General features: G+C 43.7%; 1 protein-coding gene across 2 annotated transcripts; it reads right to left on the reverse strand.

Moving 5' to 3' along the window:
* Window positions 1-437: 437 nt before the first annotated feature.
* LOC109891884 (intermediate filament protein ON3) lies at window positions 438-6,069 on the reverse strand. 2 transcript variants are annotated; one of them, XM_031826507.1, is made up of 10 exons: window positions 5,804-5,984; window positions 5,394-5,767; window positions 3,385-3,593; window positions 3,189-3,249; window positions 2,975-3,070; window positions 2,620-2,784; window positions 2,360-2,485; window positions 1,941-2,161; window positions 1,763-1,818; window positions 438-1,600 (listed from the first exon to the last, which is right to left on the reverse strand). In XM_031826507.1, exons 1-10 carry the CDS (start codon window positions 5,841-5,843, stop codon window positions 1,410-1,412), a joined length of 1,539 nt encoding a protein of 512 aa, XP_031682367.1. In that variant the 5' UTR covers window positions 5,844-5,984; the 3' UTR covers window positions 438-1,409. The 2 variants fall into 2 exon arrangements, with proteins under 2 accessions (XP_031682367.1, XP_020339945.2); XM_020484356.2 differs by having other exon boundaries at window positions 5,394-6,069.
* Between the last annotated feature and the right edge of the window lie 10,602 nt (window positions 6,070-16,671).

Below are 16,671 nucleotides of genomic sequence, written 5' to 3' on the forward strand. Positions count from 1 at the left end.
TCACATCCTGGTGGCAGAACGTGACAATGCTTCTGTAATGCAATCTAATAAGACTGTCTTGAGGAGGACAGGAAGTCAAAAATTGTTCAATCAAACTCAATTGTTGTATAGGAAATGAACGTGAGATAAAACAGTGTGTTTTAACTTTGGATGTTGCCTTTAATTATGTGTTTGATGTGTCCCTTCATAAGACAATGACCGGTAACTAACTGGGTTTTTGAGTGCTTGTTTATTCGGCAAATGATCAGTATTTTATTCAGACGAATAATCAGTTATCAGTTTAATGTGGTTGAATACTCTGAAATTCCAAAATGCTCAACATTGTAGTTTCATTTGATCAAAGGATGTGCTAGATGGTGCCAGAGATGCATGTGAAGCACACACAATTCAGAAAAAAGACAACAAAAATTAAAATAAATGTAAGAGACAGCAGGCAGTGATTATAGATCTCAGATTCATTTTATTTTTTATGTTAAAAAGTCAATTGACACAAATGATGTAGGTTGTTGAGAAAACCTTGACAAATAAATCTGGTCGCAACATCGTTTCATTCCAATGGTCATAAAAAGCTAAACCAAGCACAGAAGAAAACTATTTACAGGAAACCTCTCTAAAATGTAAACCTCTGACAACAATGTATTTCCTTTAGAGTTATGCGAGTGAAGATTGACTACAGGCTCTTCTGTATGGCTACTTCAGTACACTATGAAAGAGACAGGTCATGTGTTCGTAACAAGGCCTATTTTTGTTTACGAGAACACATGACATAATCGCTTTCATATCATTCATAAATCACCTTAAAGAAATATGAGGGTATTCCCACAAGGGTGGGAGTGTTTTCTACATTCAGCTGCCAAATCAGCAAGTGTCCATAGTTGATTGATTATGTCCATGGCACTGCCGCCTATGAGTGTGACGCTAGAACAATATGCCCAACAACCACTGATGCATTTAGATGCAACATACAAGCTGACAAAGATACAAGGAGGATCCCGAGCAAGCTTTCTTTATAGCTGGTTTAAACTTTTCCCTCAAGAGTTTACTCTTTTTTTTCTCTTTTTTTTTCTTCCTATTCCTTATTCGTCAGTGCAGAAAGATAGGAATGTACGCCTTGTTAAACATGGTGAAGAGGACATGTGAATGAGGGGAGAACAGCTATTGATCCTGGATGAACACAGTGATAGATTCATTGTTTTCCAGCGAATCACTGTCAAGGGAGTATAATTCAATGTCCCTATTCTTATTTCTCTGTCCTGGGAGGGATTGAAAAAGAAACGTAAATACATGTCATTAATCTCATTGCCAATCAGGTTCGCTAGACATTCCCCCATCACTTTTAACTCAACAGGGATATTACTGTGTCTAAGAGTACTGCGTACTACAGTGGATTGGTACAGAGTTGAAGGTCTCTAGAAACGTCTGCTGGAGCTGGTGGATGTCACAGACTTGGTGATGGTGGCACCTCCGCCGCTGCCAAAGCTGCTGCCGCCACCAAAGCTGCTGCTGCCGCCAAAGCTGCTGCTGCCGCCAAAGCTGCCGCCGCCATAGCTTCCGCTGCCGCCGCCATAGCCGAATCCACCTGAGCTTCCGGCGGAGTAGTCTGGGTACAGAGAGATAGAGTGGGATCAGTTTAATCGGCTGTAAAGCTAGAGGATATTTCGGTTTCAATGATGCATGGCATAGTCCATGTGTATTCCTCAGCATAACGTAACATGATCTGAACTAGGTGACACAGTTAGAAATGAAATCAAATGATACTTACTGCCGCCAGTGGTCTGCTGCACATGGATTGTTGCAGACGCACCACCGGAGGATATTCTGTAAATAGATAAGTCCAATGTTATTGAAGTTTGGATGGAAAGTTGATCAAATATGCTAACTGTCATTCATAAAATGCTAAGCTAAGAGGCTAATGTCTCAACTATCCAGCTTTAACTCACCTGCTTTCCTCTCCTTCCAGCAGCTTCCTGTAGGTGGCAATTTCAATGTCCAGGGCCAGCTTGACGTTCATCAGCTCCTGGTACTCACGCACCTGGCGGGCCATGTCCTGCTTGGCTCTCTGGAGGGCATCCTCCAGGTCCTTGATGCGGAGCTTGGCGTCCTTCACCGCCATCTCACCGCGCTCCTCTGCCTCAGCGATCTGAGCCTCAAGGTTGGCCCGCTGTGGTAAAAGAGAATGGTGCATTAGCATTAAACTCGGCTATTAGCAATGCTCATTAGCATTAGCCTGTAACCACTGTAGAAGCATGGATTAGCAGCTAATGGTAATACGCTAGTTCTATGAACCATCTTGCTTGGACATCAGCTATCTATGGACAATCCTCATAAAAGAGGTTCTGAAATTAGCTGGCACCCTCACCTGTCCCCTGACAGACTCAATCTCATTCTGGAGACGAGAAATCATGCGGTTTATCTCAGCAATCTCAGCCTTGGTTGAGCGGAGGTCCTCACCATACTGTCCAGCAGAGCTCTGCATCTCCTCATACTGAGAAAAGTGAGGAAGAAATGTCAGAAAATGTAAATGAGGGAGGTGAAGATTGTGGAAGCGCTCACAGCAATTTAGCTTATTTTGGCCAAAATTGTCCTGGTAAACTCTGTTCATGTTCAAACTCTGCTTACCTTCTGCTTGTACCAGGTCTCGGCCTCAGCTCTGCTGCGGTTGGCGATGTCCTCGTACTGGGCGCGCACTTCAGCGACGATGGAGTCCATGTCCAGGTTACGGCTATTGTCCATCTCCACCACAACAGAGGTGTCCTTGATCTGGCCCTGCAGCTCACGCAGCTCCTGAAGAACCAAGGGAGGATAGAGCCAACATCTGATTCACTGACTATCATGTAGTGTTGAAGCTCTCCAAGATTCAGATATGGAAGACTTGTGTTGCATGGTAAATGTGAAAAAGTTAATGAATGTTGAAAATGTTAATGAATGTTGAAAATGTTAATGAATGTTGAAAATGTTAATGAATGGTTCGTACCGCCTCGTAAACGGCCCTGAGGAAGTTGATCTCATCCTGAAGAGCGTCAACCTTGGCCTCCAGCTCCACCTTGTTCATGTAGGCACCATCAACATCCTAGAGAGAATGAGAGTGTGTGTGAGAGAGAGAGAGAGAGGAGTTAATGGAATGGAATTGATATGGGTTCTAACTCTGATATGAGTTATGACAAGACATCATGTTATATCCTGCACACCTTCTTCAGCAGGACAAACTCGTTCTCCACTGAGGCACGTTTGTTGATTTCATCTTCATACCTGATGACAAAGCAAAGGGCAATATATCATGCAAAGTCATCAGTCTGGGTGGCTTCTTACACCGAGGTTAAACATAAGTTATTGCTTATACTAATACGGCTACTTTTGAAGCACCGCCGACATATTGACACCTACTTGTTCTTGAAGTCCTCAACCAGGCCCTGCATGTTCTTCAGCTCCCCCTCCAGCTTCATCTTCTCGTTGCCCAGACCATCAAGCTGTCTGCGCAGGTTGGAGATGTAGGCCTCAAACATGGCGTCGATGTTGGAGCGGGTGGTGGTCTGGTCCTGCAGGAGGCTCCACTTGGTCTCCAGCATCTTGTTCTGCTGCTCCAGGAAACGCACCTGCAGGGACAAAAGGGACATGGTCAGTGAGTGAGTGAATAAATGGATGCGAGTTCATTAATGAATGAGGATGGGTGATGGATGGCCCATGAATAAGGCTTTATAGCCTCTAAATTCAAATTCAATTGTCAGCCTGAGTAGACTTGGTGATGAAAATAATGAATCAGTTCTGTCAATTTTTTAAAGGGAGTAGAACGAATTGGGCTCCAATGGTGTGGCAAAAACATAACTTAGCTGAAGTTAACCTTGTAGCAGACTTGCAATAAAAGCCACACCAGTACCTGCATAGCTGTGTAAATAGCATCACAGGGTTGGGCTTGAACAGCCAGTCAGTGTCCAAGACCTTGTTAATTTAACCGATGATGACATATGGCAATCTACATGTATACACCCAGGCTGAGAAGCCTACATCCTGGGGGGCAAGATGAAACCTGATCCCATCGATAAACTGCCCTGAGATGTTTAGCTCTCATTGTTCACTCTCAGAACAAAATATAGGCAAGTAAAAGAGAGTTTATCGGCATGCCAAAGCATATCCAAACTTTCTCTGCCTAGGACAGACTCAGTGTGTGTATGGCTTTAAAATGTTTTACCTATCTCTCATAGTTATGAGTGATCTCCTTTTCGCTCTGTTTCACTGTGAAGGCCACGCATTCATTCCAGCCATAAAAAAAACTAGGTGTGGCAGATAAACCACAGAAGACAAAAGCAGCTTTGAAGGCTTTACAGAGGTGTTTACATTGTTCTTTGCCTTGCTTGGGAGAGTTGACTCTCTGCCAATTAAGGGGGTGTATTTTATTCTCTACCTCAAGTAAGGCATATAGGGGGGTGTGCAGGTGGAAATACCTAGAGACTGGTGTAAACATGGAGTTCATCTTTCATTGGAAAAGACAAAAGGGAAAGTTGATTTACTGTACTGCAACTGCACTCGACATGCTCATCTCCCATGACAACGGGGACAGGCATAGACTTTGGACTGTGGGCACTCTGTAGAAAGGTCCACACGACCACACCCCACAGGTATGAGATCGGGTGAGTCATAGGGTAAGAGACGGGTCTCCACCCTTGTTTAGATAGCAGCCAAAGAGACCGCTACAGTCACAGGACGGGCTATCAACTCCTGGGTAGAGACCTTTAATAACTTTTGTGAAAGTTAAACACAGGGGCAGTCAGAAACAGCTTTTGCACAGATTATAAGAGAATCACAAAGGTCGAAATTCATTGACAGATTCAGCATTAGAGATAAGATTCATAGCTGCCCTGGTGTCCTACCTCTCTCTTTCTTTGAACCAGAGTGTAAGATTATTGAGCTCACAAGGGGAGTTGTGACATAAGGGCTTAGTCTACAGAAAAATAAACATTCCTGCATATTGAGATCGTCTTTTCTTAGCTATATACAGCCAGGAAATCCTGTTATATTAGGATGCTAATATGTGAGGTGAGAACAAAGGCTTGTATTTGTTGCCTTTCTGGTTTACTCCATTGATTCTGATCATTGCACAGTGTCCCTGTAGTCAATGTCAAATATCTATTTGGTTAGAGTTTGACATGGAAGCCTGCAAATAGTATAGCTCTACAGAAGCAAAGCAGTATAATGTCATTCTGCTTTAATACAGGCTTTAAGCTCACTTTCTCTAAGAATAAATTCAGTGCATGAGAAAGTCAATGGAAATGTGTACTGGTACTTATCTGGCTCATTACAGAATATATAGTAAAATAGCATGCAATCGATGTCGATGTGAATGCTCAGTGTTTGAAGTGCAGGCGAGCTGGAGTCATATAGAGTTAACAGGAACTGACCTTATCGATGAAGGATGCGAAGCGGTTGTTGAGGGTCTTGATCTGCTCCTTCTCGTGGGTGCGGACCACCTGGATGTTGGGGTCGATCTCCAGGTTCATGGGGGCCAGCAGGCTCTGGTTGGTTGTGACAGCTGTGATGGGGTATCCGCCACCCATACCACCACCGAATCCAGCGCCGAGACCGCCACCGTAGCCACCTGCGCTGCTGCTGCTGCTGTAGCTGAAGCCGCCGCCGCCCCCGCCCATGCCCATGCCACCGCCGAATCCGGCACCGGAACGACGGACGGATCCGCTGCTCATCCTGGTGGAGCCGGGGGCAATCATAGACTGGCTGGTGAAGCTCCGGCGAATGCTGGTGGTGCCGCCGCCCATGCTGCCGCCCATGCCGCCGCCCATGCCGCCGCCCATGCCGCCGCCGCTGCTGGTGTAGCTTGTCCTGCTGAAGCTCATCGTTGAAACTTTAGGGGAGTGTTGACTCTTCTTTACAAGCCTGGAATTCTCGAAAAATTGAGAGGGGTAGAGAGCGACAGAAGTAGGACAGAGGACAAGGAGGCTTCAAAAGGAGAGTCAAGTCCCTCAAGTGACGATCTGTCTGGCACCACAGCGGTTTTATCCTACTCTAGAGCCGAGGGGAGGAGCATTCACCTGGAACATACCCACTTTTACCTGCACTTCTCTCCCTTTCCCTCTTCCTCCCTCTCCCTTGGTTCCCTTGAGGCTGTGGCTGGCAGGAGTGGCCTGTCCTGTCAGACTGGTCAAAAAGGATTGAGAGGAGATCAGCCCTGACACACCCTGCTTCTGGCAAAAAGGGTTGAGAGAGGAAGTTGTGGGGGAGGGGGAGGGTGAGTATACAAGGAGGGTGAGTCTTTTAACCTTTGGGATTAATTGCATGTTACGAGAGGTCTCTTCAAGAGAAGACAAGTGCACTATCTTACAGAGCTCAGAGAAAGTGAATGAGGAGAAATGCACTAAAATGTGGTTACTTGGAGATCATTTACTGTCGTGTCACTACCGTTTGTCTTCAATATGTATGGCAGACATGTTTATGTGTCTACAAAACGTAAATAAAAATAGCCTATCGGAAAAGGCAAGCCTACTGTACAACCACAACACACACCCATATGCATACACACACACAGACACACATATCCAGTGTTCATCGGACCTGCAGCAGAGTGGCTCATTTGATTGACCCAAACCACATGTAAAGCCTATGTGCATGTTCTTGTTATTTTCAGTCACTATACAAAACTGCCCTAGTCTCTGACACAAACTGTTATACTATGAGTATACTGATGTAGAGCCTTAGGGGGAGTAAAATAGGCTTGTGAAGGGTGGCACAGAAGGATTTGCTTAGGGCATATGCATATATTATAGTTTCTACATGTCTACAGCGTAGCCAAGTTCATACTCCGGGGAGTACAGTCTTGCACATGAATGAATTACGTATATTACAACCTCTTCCAGTAGTATAATCACTTACTCGCTTCGATTATGCCAACTGGCACAACACCCAGTGGATGATTTTAATGACAGTTGATGCCAGTGATGTGATTTCCAGTATACTGTACTCCTATGGCAATTGGAAACGGTACACTTTATTTTCAACATACAGTAATGTTGTACACCTACTTTCAGGGAGAGGAATTTTTAGCTCTGCCTCTTGAATTGTCGTGAATGTGTGTGAGAACCTGTCTGCAAACCTTGTCTCATAGCAATGTCGGCCAGATATGCGCAGGGCTCTTCTTGGCAACAGATGTTGATGCATGGGTAATATCTCATAGAAGGTGTGTTGTGCGACTCCTGACCCGTTCCTTAGGTTGATTGATTGATTGAATGAATTTGAAATCAAGACATATTCAATCAAACCAAACTGCATTTCAAGTGTATTGTAGACATATGATAGAAACAGTACAACAGGGCCAGTGATGTATGCCACGTTCCTGACTCTTTACGGCCTGTAGGACCTCTTATAGTAAAAGTGACATCATTTACTGACCGTGAGTGAATGTGTGAGGGAGCTCTGACTCAACAACCTGTCCCAACACGGTTGTATGCGGTCTCGCACTTAATTTGTCTATCAAGCTCTCCTCCACTTTCTCTCGCTGACTCGCTCCATTTCGAGTTGTAAATCTTTCTTTCACACACCTAAACAAATATGTATTCATGCCTCTCTGACAGCATGACATAGGTTTATAGAAATATTCAAACTAGTGTATGCATGAATGAATGACAACGATACAGCACATATCTCATACAACTTCACCATACAAAAAGCATTCATGCATTACGTAAGGGATAGTCAACGAGGGCATATGCATTCCATGGAAAATAATGAACGACGTAGGCGTGGAAGGTGTGTTCCATGATGTGCTAGCGGATTGGAATTGACCTTCCACGGAGTTGCATTATTTTCTAGAGAATGCATAGAGGCCCTAGCTGATTATCCCTTTCATACCATGGCTATAATTTAACACATTTGTCACTAGCAATGCGCTCATTTGCCGGTTGAAATGTATACAACATCCACTGAAGTAACGAGCAATTTTACAAGATAGCTACAGTCATTGCTGTGGTAACTAAACAAGCCATCAGGCCTAGCTTGCCATTATGAAAATCTAATTTAACAATGCCAATAATGTTTTCAATTTGACTTTTACTTTCAAAAGTATTTATGCTGCAGTAGTTTATGTGTCGGGGGGCTAGGGTCAGTCTGTTATATCTGGAGTATTTCTCCTGTCTTATCTGGTGTCCTGTGTGAATTTAAGTATGCTCTCTCTCTAATTCTCTCTCTTTTTCTTTCTTTCTTTCTCTCTCTCGGAGGACCTGAGCCCTAGGACCATGCCTCAGGACTACCTGGCCTGATGACTCCTTGCTGTCCCCAGTCCACCTGGCCATGCTGCTGCTCCAGTTTCAACTGTTCTGCCTGCGGCTATGGAACCCTGACCTGTTCACGTGCTACCTGTCCCAGACCTGCTGATTTCAACTCTCTAGAGACAGCAGGAGCGGTAGAGATACTCTGAAATGATCGGCTATGAAAAGCCAACTGACAATTACTCCTGAGGTGCTGACCTGTTGCCCCCTCGACAACCACTGTGATTATTATTATTATTTGACACTGCTGGTCATCTATGAACATTTGAACATCTTGGTCATGTTCTGTTATAATCTCCACCCGGTACAGCCAGAAGAGAACTGCCACCCCTCATAGCCTGGTTCCTCTCTAGATTTCTTCCTAGCTTCTGGCCTTTCTAGGGAGTTTGTCCTAGCCACCATGCTTCTACACCTGCATTGCTGCTGTTTGGGGTTTTTAGGCTGGGGATCTGTACAGCACTTTGAGATATCAGCTGATATAAGAAGGGCTTTATAAATACATTTGATTTGATTTGAGAAGCAGCTCAAATATAGAACATGGAAGAATGAACTACAGCCATTGAATTCGACCATGCAAATATAACGCCCTAACTACACCGTGCCAAGATATCCTCCAAACACGGGTTTCTCTGGCATTATCAATTAAATAATGCATGCTCTCGAATGCCCTTCAAGACAATCCGAAACAACTATTCAACAATGCAATGGTATAAACATAAATGTACATTACACACACACACACACACACGCTCATTTATTTCTCAATGTATGAAGGAATCAGAGCTATAGTATAGAGAAAACAAAAGAAGGAGTGTTGTAATGGATGTACTGTATATCACAATGTATATATATCGTAACGGTCTGACAAGCCTCGCGGGTAGAAGTATTCACCTCCAGTGCTACATACAGTAAGGGGAGGGAAATGCTCATAAAAAGAGAGCGCAATAGAAAAAGAAAGGGAAATAATAAAAGCCTGAGTGACACAGAGATAATAAGTGTCGAAAGGAAGCAAAAAGGAGGTCAAAAGAGAGAGAAAGACAGTAAGATGTGGAAAGAAAGAAGGAAAGAAAGAGAGTCAGAGATATGGGAGGTAAGAGCAAAATAAAGAGAAAAAGATTAAGTCATGCTCATAAATCTATGTGTGGTTTCTGTCTGTTGGGCCGATCCTGTAATTGCAGTCAGTCAGAGCTATGCTCTGGAGTCTGGGATTTTCTAGCCCAATGACACACAGAGGAGAGGGTGCGTTTCGGCAGGTCAAGACAGAGATGGACTTGGCCATGAAATCTAAGAATGGAATTCAAGTGTTGTGCCTAAGGGCAGTGTGTTATACTGTAATAAAGCCATATACAAGAGTAAATGTCTGTGTGTGTGTTTTACAATGGGTGGGTGTGTCTACTGTTTGTATGGGTATACCCTATGTGTGCCTGCATGTAGGCCTATTATAGATGTGTGAATTGTGTATGAATTATTGTGTAGACCAAAGCGTCTTAGGCCATGATGCACCAATAGGAAGAGAAAAGAAAAGTAGTGTCCGTGTCCTGACATCTGGGTGTCTTATCCGACTTACAGTTAGTGCATTCATCTTAAGATAGCTAGGTGAGACAACCACATATCACAGTCAAATATACAGGAAACAAATATTCCAATCAAGCTAAAAAATGGATATACAGTTGAAGTCTGAAGTTTACAAACACTTAGGTTGGAGTCATTAAAACTCGTTCAACCACTCCACAAATTTATTGTTAACAAACTATAGTTTTGGAAAGTCGGTTAGGACATCTACTTTGTGCATGACACAATACATTTTTCCAACAATTGTTTACAGACAGATCATTTAACTTATAATTCACTGTATCACAATTCCAGTGGGTCAGAAGTTTACATAAACGAAGTTGACTGTGCCTTTAAACAGCTTGGAAAATTCCATAAAATTATGTCATGGCTTTAGAAGCTTTCCAAATGCCTGAAGGTACCACGTTCATCTGCACAAACAATAGTACGCAAGTATAAACGCCATGGGACCACATAGCCGTCATACCGCTCAGGAAGGAGATGCGTTCTGTCTCCTAGAGATTAACATACTTTGGTGCAAAAAGTGCAAATGTACATATTAACTGAATTACCTCAACTAACTGGTGCCACCGCACATTGACTCTGTACCGGTACTCCCTGCATATAGCCTCGTCATTTTTATTTTACTGCTGCTCTTTAATTATTTGTTACTTGTATTTATTATTTTGGGGGTATGTTTCTTGGTATAGGAGTTGTAAGTACAATTTCACTGTAAGGTATTCGGCGCATGTGACAAATATAGGTTTATTTGATTGTGATGGTGCTGACACAATCACAGATGACACAATCACCCGACCTCAACCCAATTGAGATGGTTTGGGATTAGTTGGACCCCAGAGAGAAAGCAGCCAATAAGTGCTCAATATATGTGGGAACTCCTTCAAGACTGTTGGAAAAGCATTCCTCATGAAGCTAGTTCAGAGAATGCCAAGAGTGTGCAAAGCTGTGATCAAGGCAAAGGGTGGCTACTTTGAAGAATCTAAAATATAAGTCCAGGCTCTGGCTGGGCCACTCAAGGACATTCAGAGACTTGTCCCGAAGCCATTCCTGCGTTGTCTTGGCTGTGTGCTTATGGTCGTTGTCCTGTTGGAAAGTGAACCTTCGCTGCAGTCTGAGAGCTCTGGAGCAGGTTTTCATCAAGAATCTCTCTATACTTTGCTCTGTTCATCTTTCCCTCGATCCTGCCTAGTCTCCAAGTCCCTGACGCTGAAAAACATCTCCACAGCATGATGCTGCCACCACTGTGCTTTACCGTTGAGATGGTGCCCGGTTTCCTCCAGACGTGACACTTGGGATTCAGGCCAAAGAGTTCCATTTTGGTTTCATCAGACCAGAGAATCTTGTTCCTCATGGTCTGAGTCCTTTAAGTTCCTTTTGGCAAACACCAATCGGGCTGTAATCTGCCTTTTACTGAGGAGTGACTTTCATCTAGCCACCCTATTATAAAGACCTGATTGGTGGAGTGCTACAGATATGGTTGTCCTTCTGGAAGGTTCTCCCATCTCCACAGAGGAACTCTGGAGCTCTGTCAGAGTGACCATCGGGTTCTTGGTCATCTTTCTGACTGAGGCCCTTTTCCCCCGATTGCTCAGTTTGGCCAGGCGGCCAGCTCTAGAAAGAGTCTCGGTGGTTCCAAACTACTTCCATTTAAGAATGATGGAGTCGACTGTGTTGTTGGGGATTTTCAATGCTGCAGAAATGTTTCGGTACCCTTCCCCAGACCTGTGCCTCGACACAATCCTGTCTTGGATTTTATTTTTAAGACATTTGCAGAAATGGCAAAAAACCTGTTTTTTTGTGGTATTGTGTGCAGATTGATGAGTAACATGTTTTACCTCATTCAGTTTGGAATAAGGCTGTAACGTAACAAAATGTATAAAAAGTAAAGGGGTCTGAATCATTTCCGAATTTGCTGTATTACTATCACATTACTTTGAACTCTTCCAAGACTCCGATTTGCCTGCTGTAACTTTCCCTTTCAGTCACTCATATAATGAACATGCCTTGGCTGGCGTGCATGAGTATACTGTCTGTAGACAAGTGTGGTCAGTGTGTTGCGGAGGTGAGGACTGATGGTAGCTGATTTGAAGACTGTTCTCTCCCCGTCACTCACGCTGGTGTGTAGCCACCAGTAAGAGAGGTTACTGTCAAGCAAGCATATAGGGTAGCCCATTTGCCAACGTGGAGTGGAGTATTTATTATCCTCGAGTGGCAATTCATTTTTTGCATATAGTAAAAACAATGGACACATAACAATAAATAGGTAGATTATCCATTGTACACTGTCATCAAAACAGTAGATGTCATGGAATGTACCATTTGGTCAACGGACTGCACCCCATTTTTGACCTACAGTATTGACATTTAAATCTGCTCAGGAAGGTACTTAGGCACCATAATTGAGGCTGAGCACCATCATTCAGAAAAGGTCAGGAAATGATTGCGGGGTTACTGACATTCAGAGAAACAGACAGGCAGAAACTTGTACTATACCTGTTCCATTCACACCAGAATGTGTTCACTCTATGTGCCAATAGCTAGACCACAAGGTGCATATCAAACATGATCAGCTTCCCCCAGCCAGTTTTTACATAGCAGAGTGTGGAAAAGGCTAGCAGTGAGAGACTCATTTTTCTTTTGGTAGTGCCACTGTTGAGGTATTCCCAGATGAGGTGTAAAAGAGACTTAAAGAGATATCATAGATTGCAACGTAAAACTACAGTAACCAAATCCTGAAACAGCATGCACAAAACATCACAAACAACATATTTGCATGACAAGACTGTCAGACTGGCTTAATATGAATGATTTATCATTTTTTAAATAATTTATCATTTTGAATCACTCATTGAATATTTTGGGACGTTGAAACATTACTGTGAACTTATTGTGTTATTAGGTGCAATAATACCGTGACAGTGGGACTGATAAAGTATGTGAAAAGTTTTACACCAATTGCTTTTCATCAGAAATTATTGCTCATGAGTACCTTCTTGTGTGTGAAAAACATTACTGGTCTCAAATGTTTTATTCATAGATTTTAGATGTGTATTAAATTGGGTTTTTGTTGCGAAACGCTATACAGTTGAAGTTTACATACACCTTTGTCAAATACATTTAAACTCCGTTTTTCACAATTCCTGACATTTAATCCCAGTAAAAATGCCCTGTTTTAGGTCAGTTAGGATCACCACTTCATTTTAAGAATGTGACATTTCAGAATAATAGTAGAGAGAATTATTTATTTATTTCATCACATTCCCAGTGGGTCAGAAGTTTACATACACTCAATTAGTATTTGGTAGCATTGCCTTTAAATTGTTTAACTTGGGTCAAACATTTTGGGTTGCCTTCCACAAGCTTCCCACAATAAGTTGGGTGAATTCTGGCCCATCCCCCCTGACAGAGCTGGTGTAACTGAGTCAGGTTTGTAGGCCTCCTTGCTCGCACACGCTTTTTCTGTTCTGCCCACAAATTTTCTATAGGACTGAGGTCAGGGCTTTGTGATGGCTACTCCAATACCTTGACTTTGTTGTCCTTAAGCCATTTTGCCACAACTTTGGAAGTATGCTTGGGGTTATTGTCCATTTGGAAGACACATTTGCAACCAAGCTTTAACTTTAACTGATGTCTTTCCCTGCCTCATGAAGCCATCTATTTTGTGAAGTGCAACAGTCTCTTGTGTAGCAAAGCACCCCCACAACATGATGCAGCCACCCCTGTGCTTCATGGTTGGGATGGTGTTCTTCGGCTTGCAAGCGTACCACTTTTTCTCCAAATATAATGATGGTCATTGTGGCCAAACAGTTCTATTTATGTTTCATCAGACCAGAGGACATTTCTCCAAAAAGTACGATCTTCGTCCCTATGTGCAGTTGCAAACAGTAGTCTGGCTTTTTTATGGCGATTTTGGAGCAGTGGCTTCTTCCTTGCTGAGCGGCCTTTCAGGTTATGTCGATATAGGACTCGTTTTACTGTGGATGTAGATAATTTTTTACCTGTTTCCTCCAGCATCTGGCAGTAATGCAGTGATGCAACAAGTCAGGATGCTCTCAATGTTGCAGCAGTAGAACTTTCTGAGGATCTGAGGACACATTGCGAGTCTTTTCAGTCTCCTGATGGGGAATAGGTTTTGTCGTGCCCTCCTCACGTCTGTCTTGGTGTATTTGGACCATGTTAGTTTGTTGGTGATGTGGACACCAAGGAACTTGAAGCTCTCAACCTGCTCCACTACAGCCCCATCGATGGGAATGGGGGCGTGCTCGGTCCTCCTTTTCCTGCAGTCCACAATCATCTCCTATTTCTTGATCACGTTGAGGGAGGGTTGTTGTCCTGGAACCACACATCCAGGTCTCTCACCTCCTCCCTATAGACTGTCTCATCATTGTCAGTGAGCAGGCCTACCTCTGTTGTCATCGGCAAACTTAATGATGGTGTTGACGTCATGCTGGTAATGCAGTCATGAGTGAACAGGGAGTACAGAAGGGGACTGATCACGCACCCCTGAGGTCCCCCGTGTTGAGGATCAGTGTAGTAGATGTGTTGTTAACTACCCTTACCACCTGGGGACGGCCCATCAGGAAGTCCAGGATCCAGTTGCAGAGGGAGGTGTTTAGTCCTAGGGTCCTTAGCTTAGTGGTGAGCTTAGAGGGCCGTATGGTGTTGAACGCTGAGCTGTAGTCAATGAATAGCATTCTCACATAGGTGTTCCTTTTGTACAGGTGTGAAAGAGAAGTGTGGAGTGCAATTGAGAGAGGTATGGAAGGTATGCAAATTGAAGTGGGTCTAGGGTTTCTGGGATAATGGTGTTGATGTGAGCCATGACCAGCCTTTCAAAGCATTTCATGGCTACAGACATGAGTACTACAGGTCGGTACTCATTTAGGCAGTTTACCTTAGTGTTCTTGAGCACAGGGACTATGGTGGTCTGCTTGAAACATGTTGGTATTACAGACTCAAACAGGGAGATGTTGAAAATGTCAGTGAAGACACTTGATAGTTGGTCAGCGCATGCCCGGAGTTCAAGTCCTGGTAATCCGTCTGGCCCTGTGGCCTTGTGAATGTTGACCTGTTTAAAGGTCTTACTCACATCGGCTCCGGAGAGCGTGATCACACAGTCATCCGGAACAGCGATTGCTCTCATGCATGCTTCAGTGTTACTTTCCACAAAGTGAGCATAGAAGTTATTTAGCTCATCTGCTTCCCTTTATAGTCTGAAATAGATTGCAAGCCCTGCCACATCCGACGAGCGTCGGAGCTGGTGTAGTACGATTCAATCTTAGTCCTGTATTGATGCTTTGCCTGTTTGATGGTTCGTCAGAGGGCATAGAGGGATTTCTTATAAGCTTCCGGGTTAGAGTCATGCTCCTTGAATGCGGCAGCTCTGCCCTTCAGCTCAGTGCAGAAGTTGCCAGTAATCCATGGCTTCTGGTTATGGTATGTATGTACTGTCACTGTGGGAACAACGTCATTGATGTACTTATTGATGAAGCCAGTGACTGATGTGATGTACTCCTCAATGCCATCAGAAAAATCCCTGAACATATTCCATTCTGTGCTAGCAAAACAGTCCTGTAGCTGCTTCATCTGACCACTTTTTTATTGACCGAGTCAGTGGTGCTTCCTGCTTTAGTTTTTGCTTGTAAACTGGAATAAAGGATAGTATTATGATCAGATTTGCCAAATGGAGGGCGAGCTTTGAACAAGTTTTTTTTATCTGGTTGCACATCTAACTCGCTGGTAGAAATGAGGTAAAACAGATTCAAGTTTCCCTGCATTAAAGGCCCCGGCCACTAGGAGCTCCCCTTCTGGATGAGCGTTTTCCTGTTTGCTTATGGCCGTATACAGCTCATTGAGTGCGGTCTTAGTGACAGCATCGGTTTGTGGTGATAAATAGGTGGCTACGAAGATAATAGATGAAAACTCTCTTGGTAGATAGTGTGGTCTACAGCATGTCATGAGATAGTCTCGAGGTTTTGCTCGCCTGAGGAAGACTTTCTTAGATATCGTGCACCAGCTGTTGTTTACAAATATACACAGACTGCCACCCTTGTCTACCAGAGGCTGCTGTTCTATCCTGTATCACGCACCGGCTGTATGGTATTCATGTCGTCGTTCAGCCCCGACTCGGTGAAACATAAAATATGTCCCGTTGCTAGGATATACGTGCTTGTAGTTTGTCCACTTTATTATCCAACGATTGTATGTTTGTCCAATAATACCGATGGTAAAGGCAGATTAGCCGCTTGCCACAGTATCCTCAAAAGGCACCCTGACCTCCTTCCGCCATACCTGCATTTCTTTCTCCTGCGAATGACTGGGATGAGGGCCTTCTCTGGTGTCTGGAGTAAATCCCTCTGGTCCGACTCGTAAAATAAAAATCCTTTGTCCAGTTCAAGGAGGGGTAGTCACTGTTCTGATGTCCAGTAGCTCTTTTCAGTCATAAGAGACAATAGCAGCAACATTATGTACAAAATAAGTTGCAAACAATGTGAAAAACAAACAAAATAGCACAGTTGGTTAGAAGCCCATATTTCTTGGTCAAATAGCCCTTACACAGGCTGGAGGTGTGTTTTGGTTCAGTGTCCTGTTGGAAAAACCAATGGTAGTCCCACTAAGCGCAAACCAGATGGGATGGTTTATCGCTACAGAATGCTGTGGTAGCCATGCTAGTTAAGTGTGCCTTAAATTCTAAATAATTCACAGACCGTCTCACCAGCAAATCACCCCTACACCATCAAACCTCCTCCTCCATGCTTCACTGTGGGAATCACACATGCAGAGATAATCCGTTCACCTACTCTGCATCTCACAAAGACATGGCGGTTGAAAC

The sequence above is a fragment of the Oncorhynchus kisutch genome, linkage group LG1 (assembly GCF_002021735.2).
Source record: "Oncorhynchus kisutch isolate 150728-3 linkage group LG1, Okis_V2, whole genome shotgun sequence".
NCBI classification, from domain to species: Eukaryota; Metazoa; Chordata; class Actinopteri; order Salmoniformes; family Salmonidae; genus Oncorhynchus; species Oncorhynchus kisutch.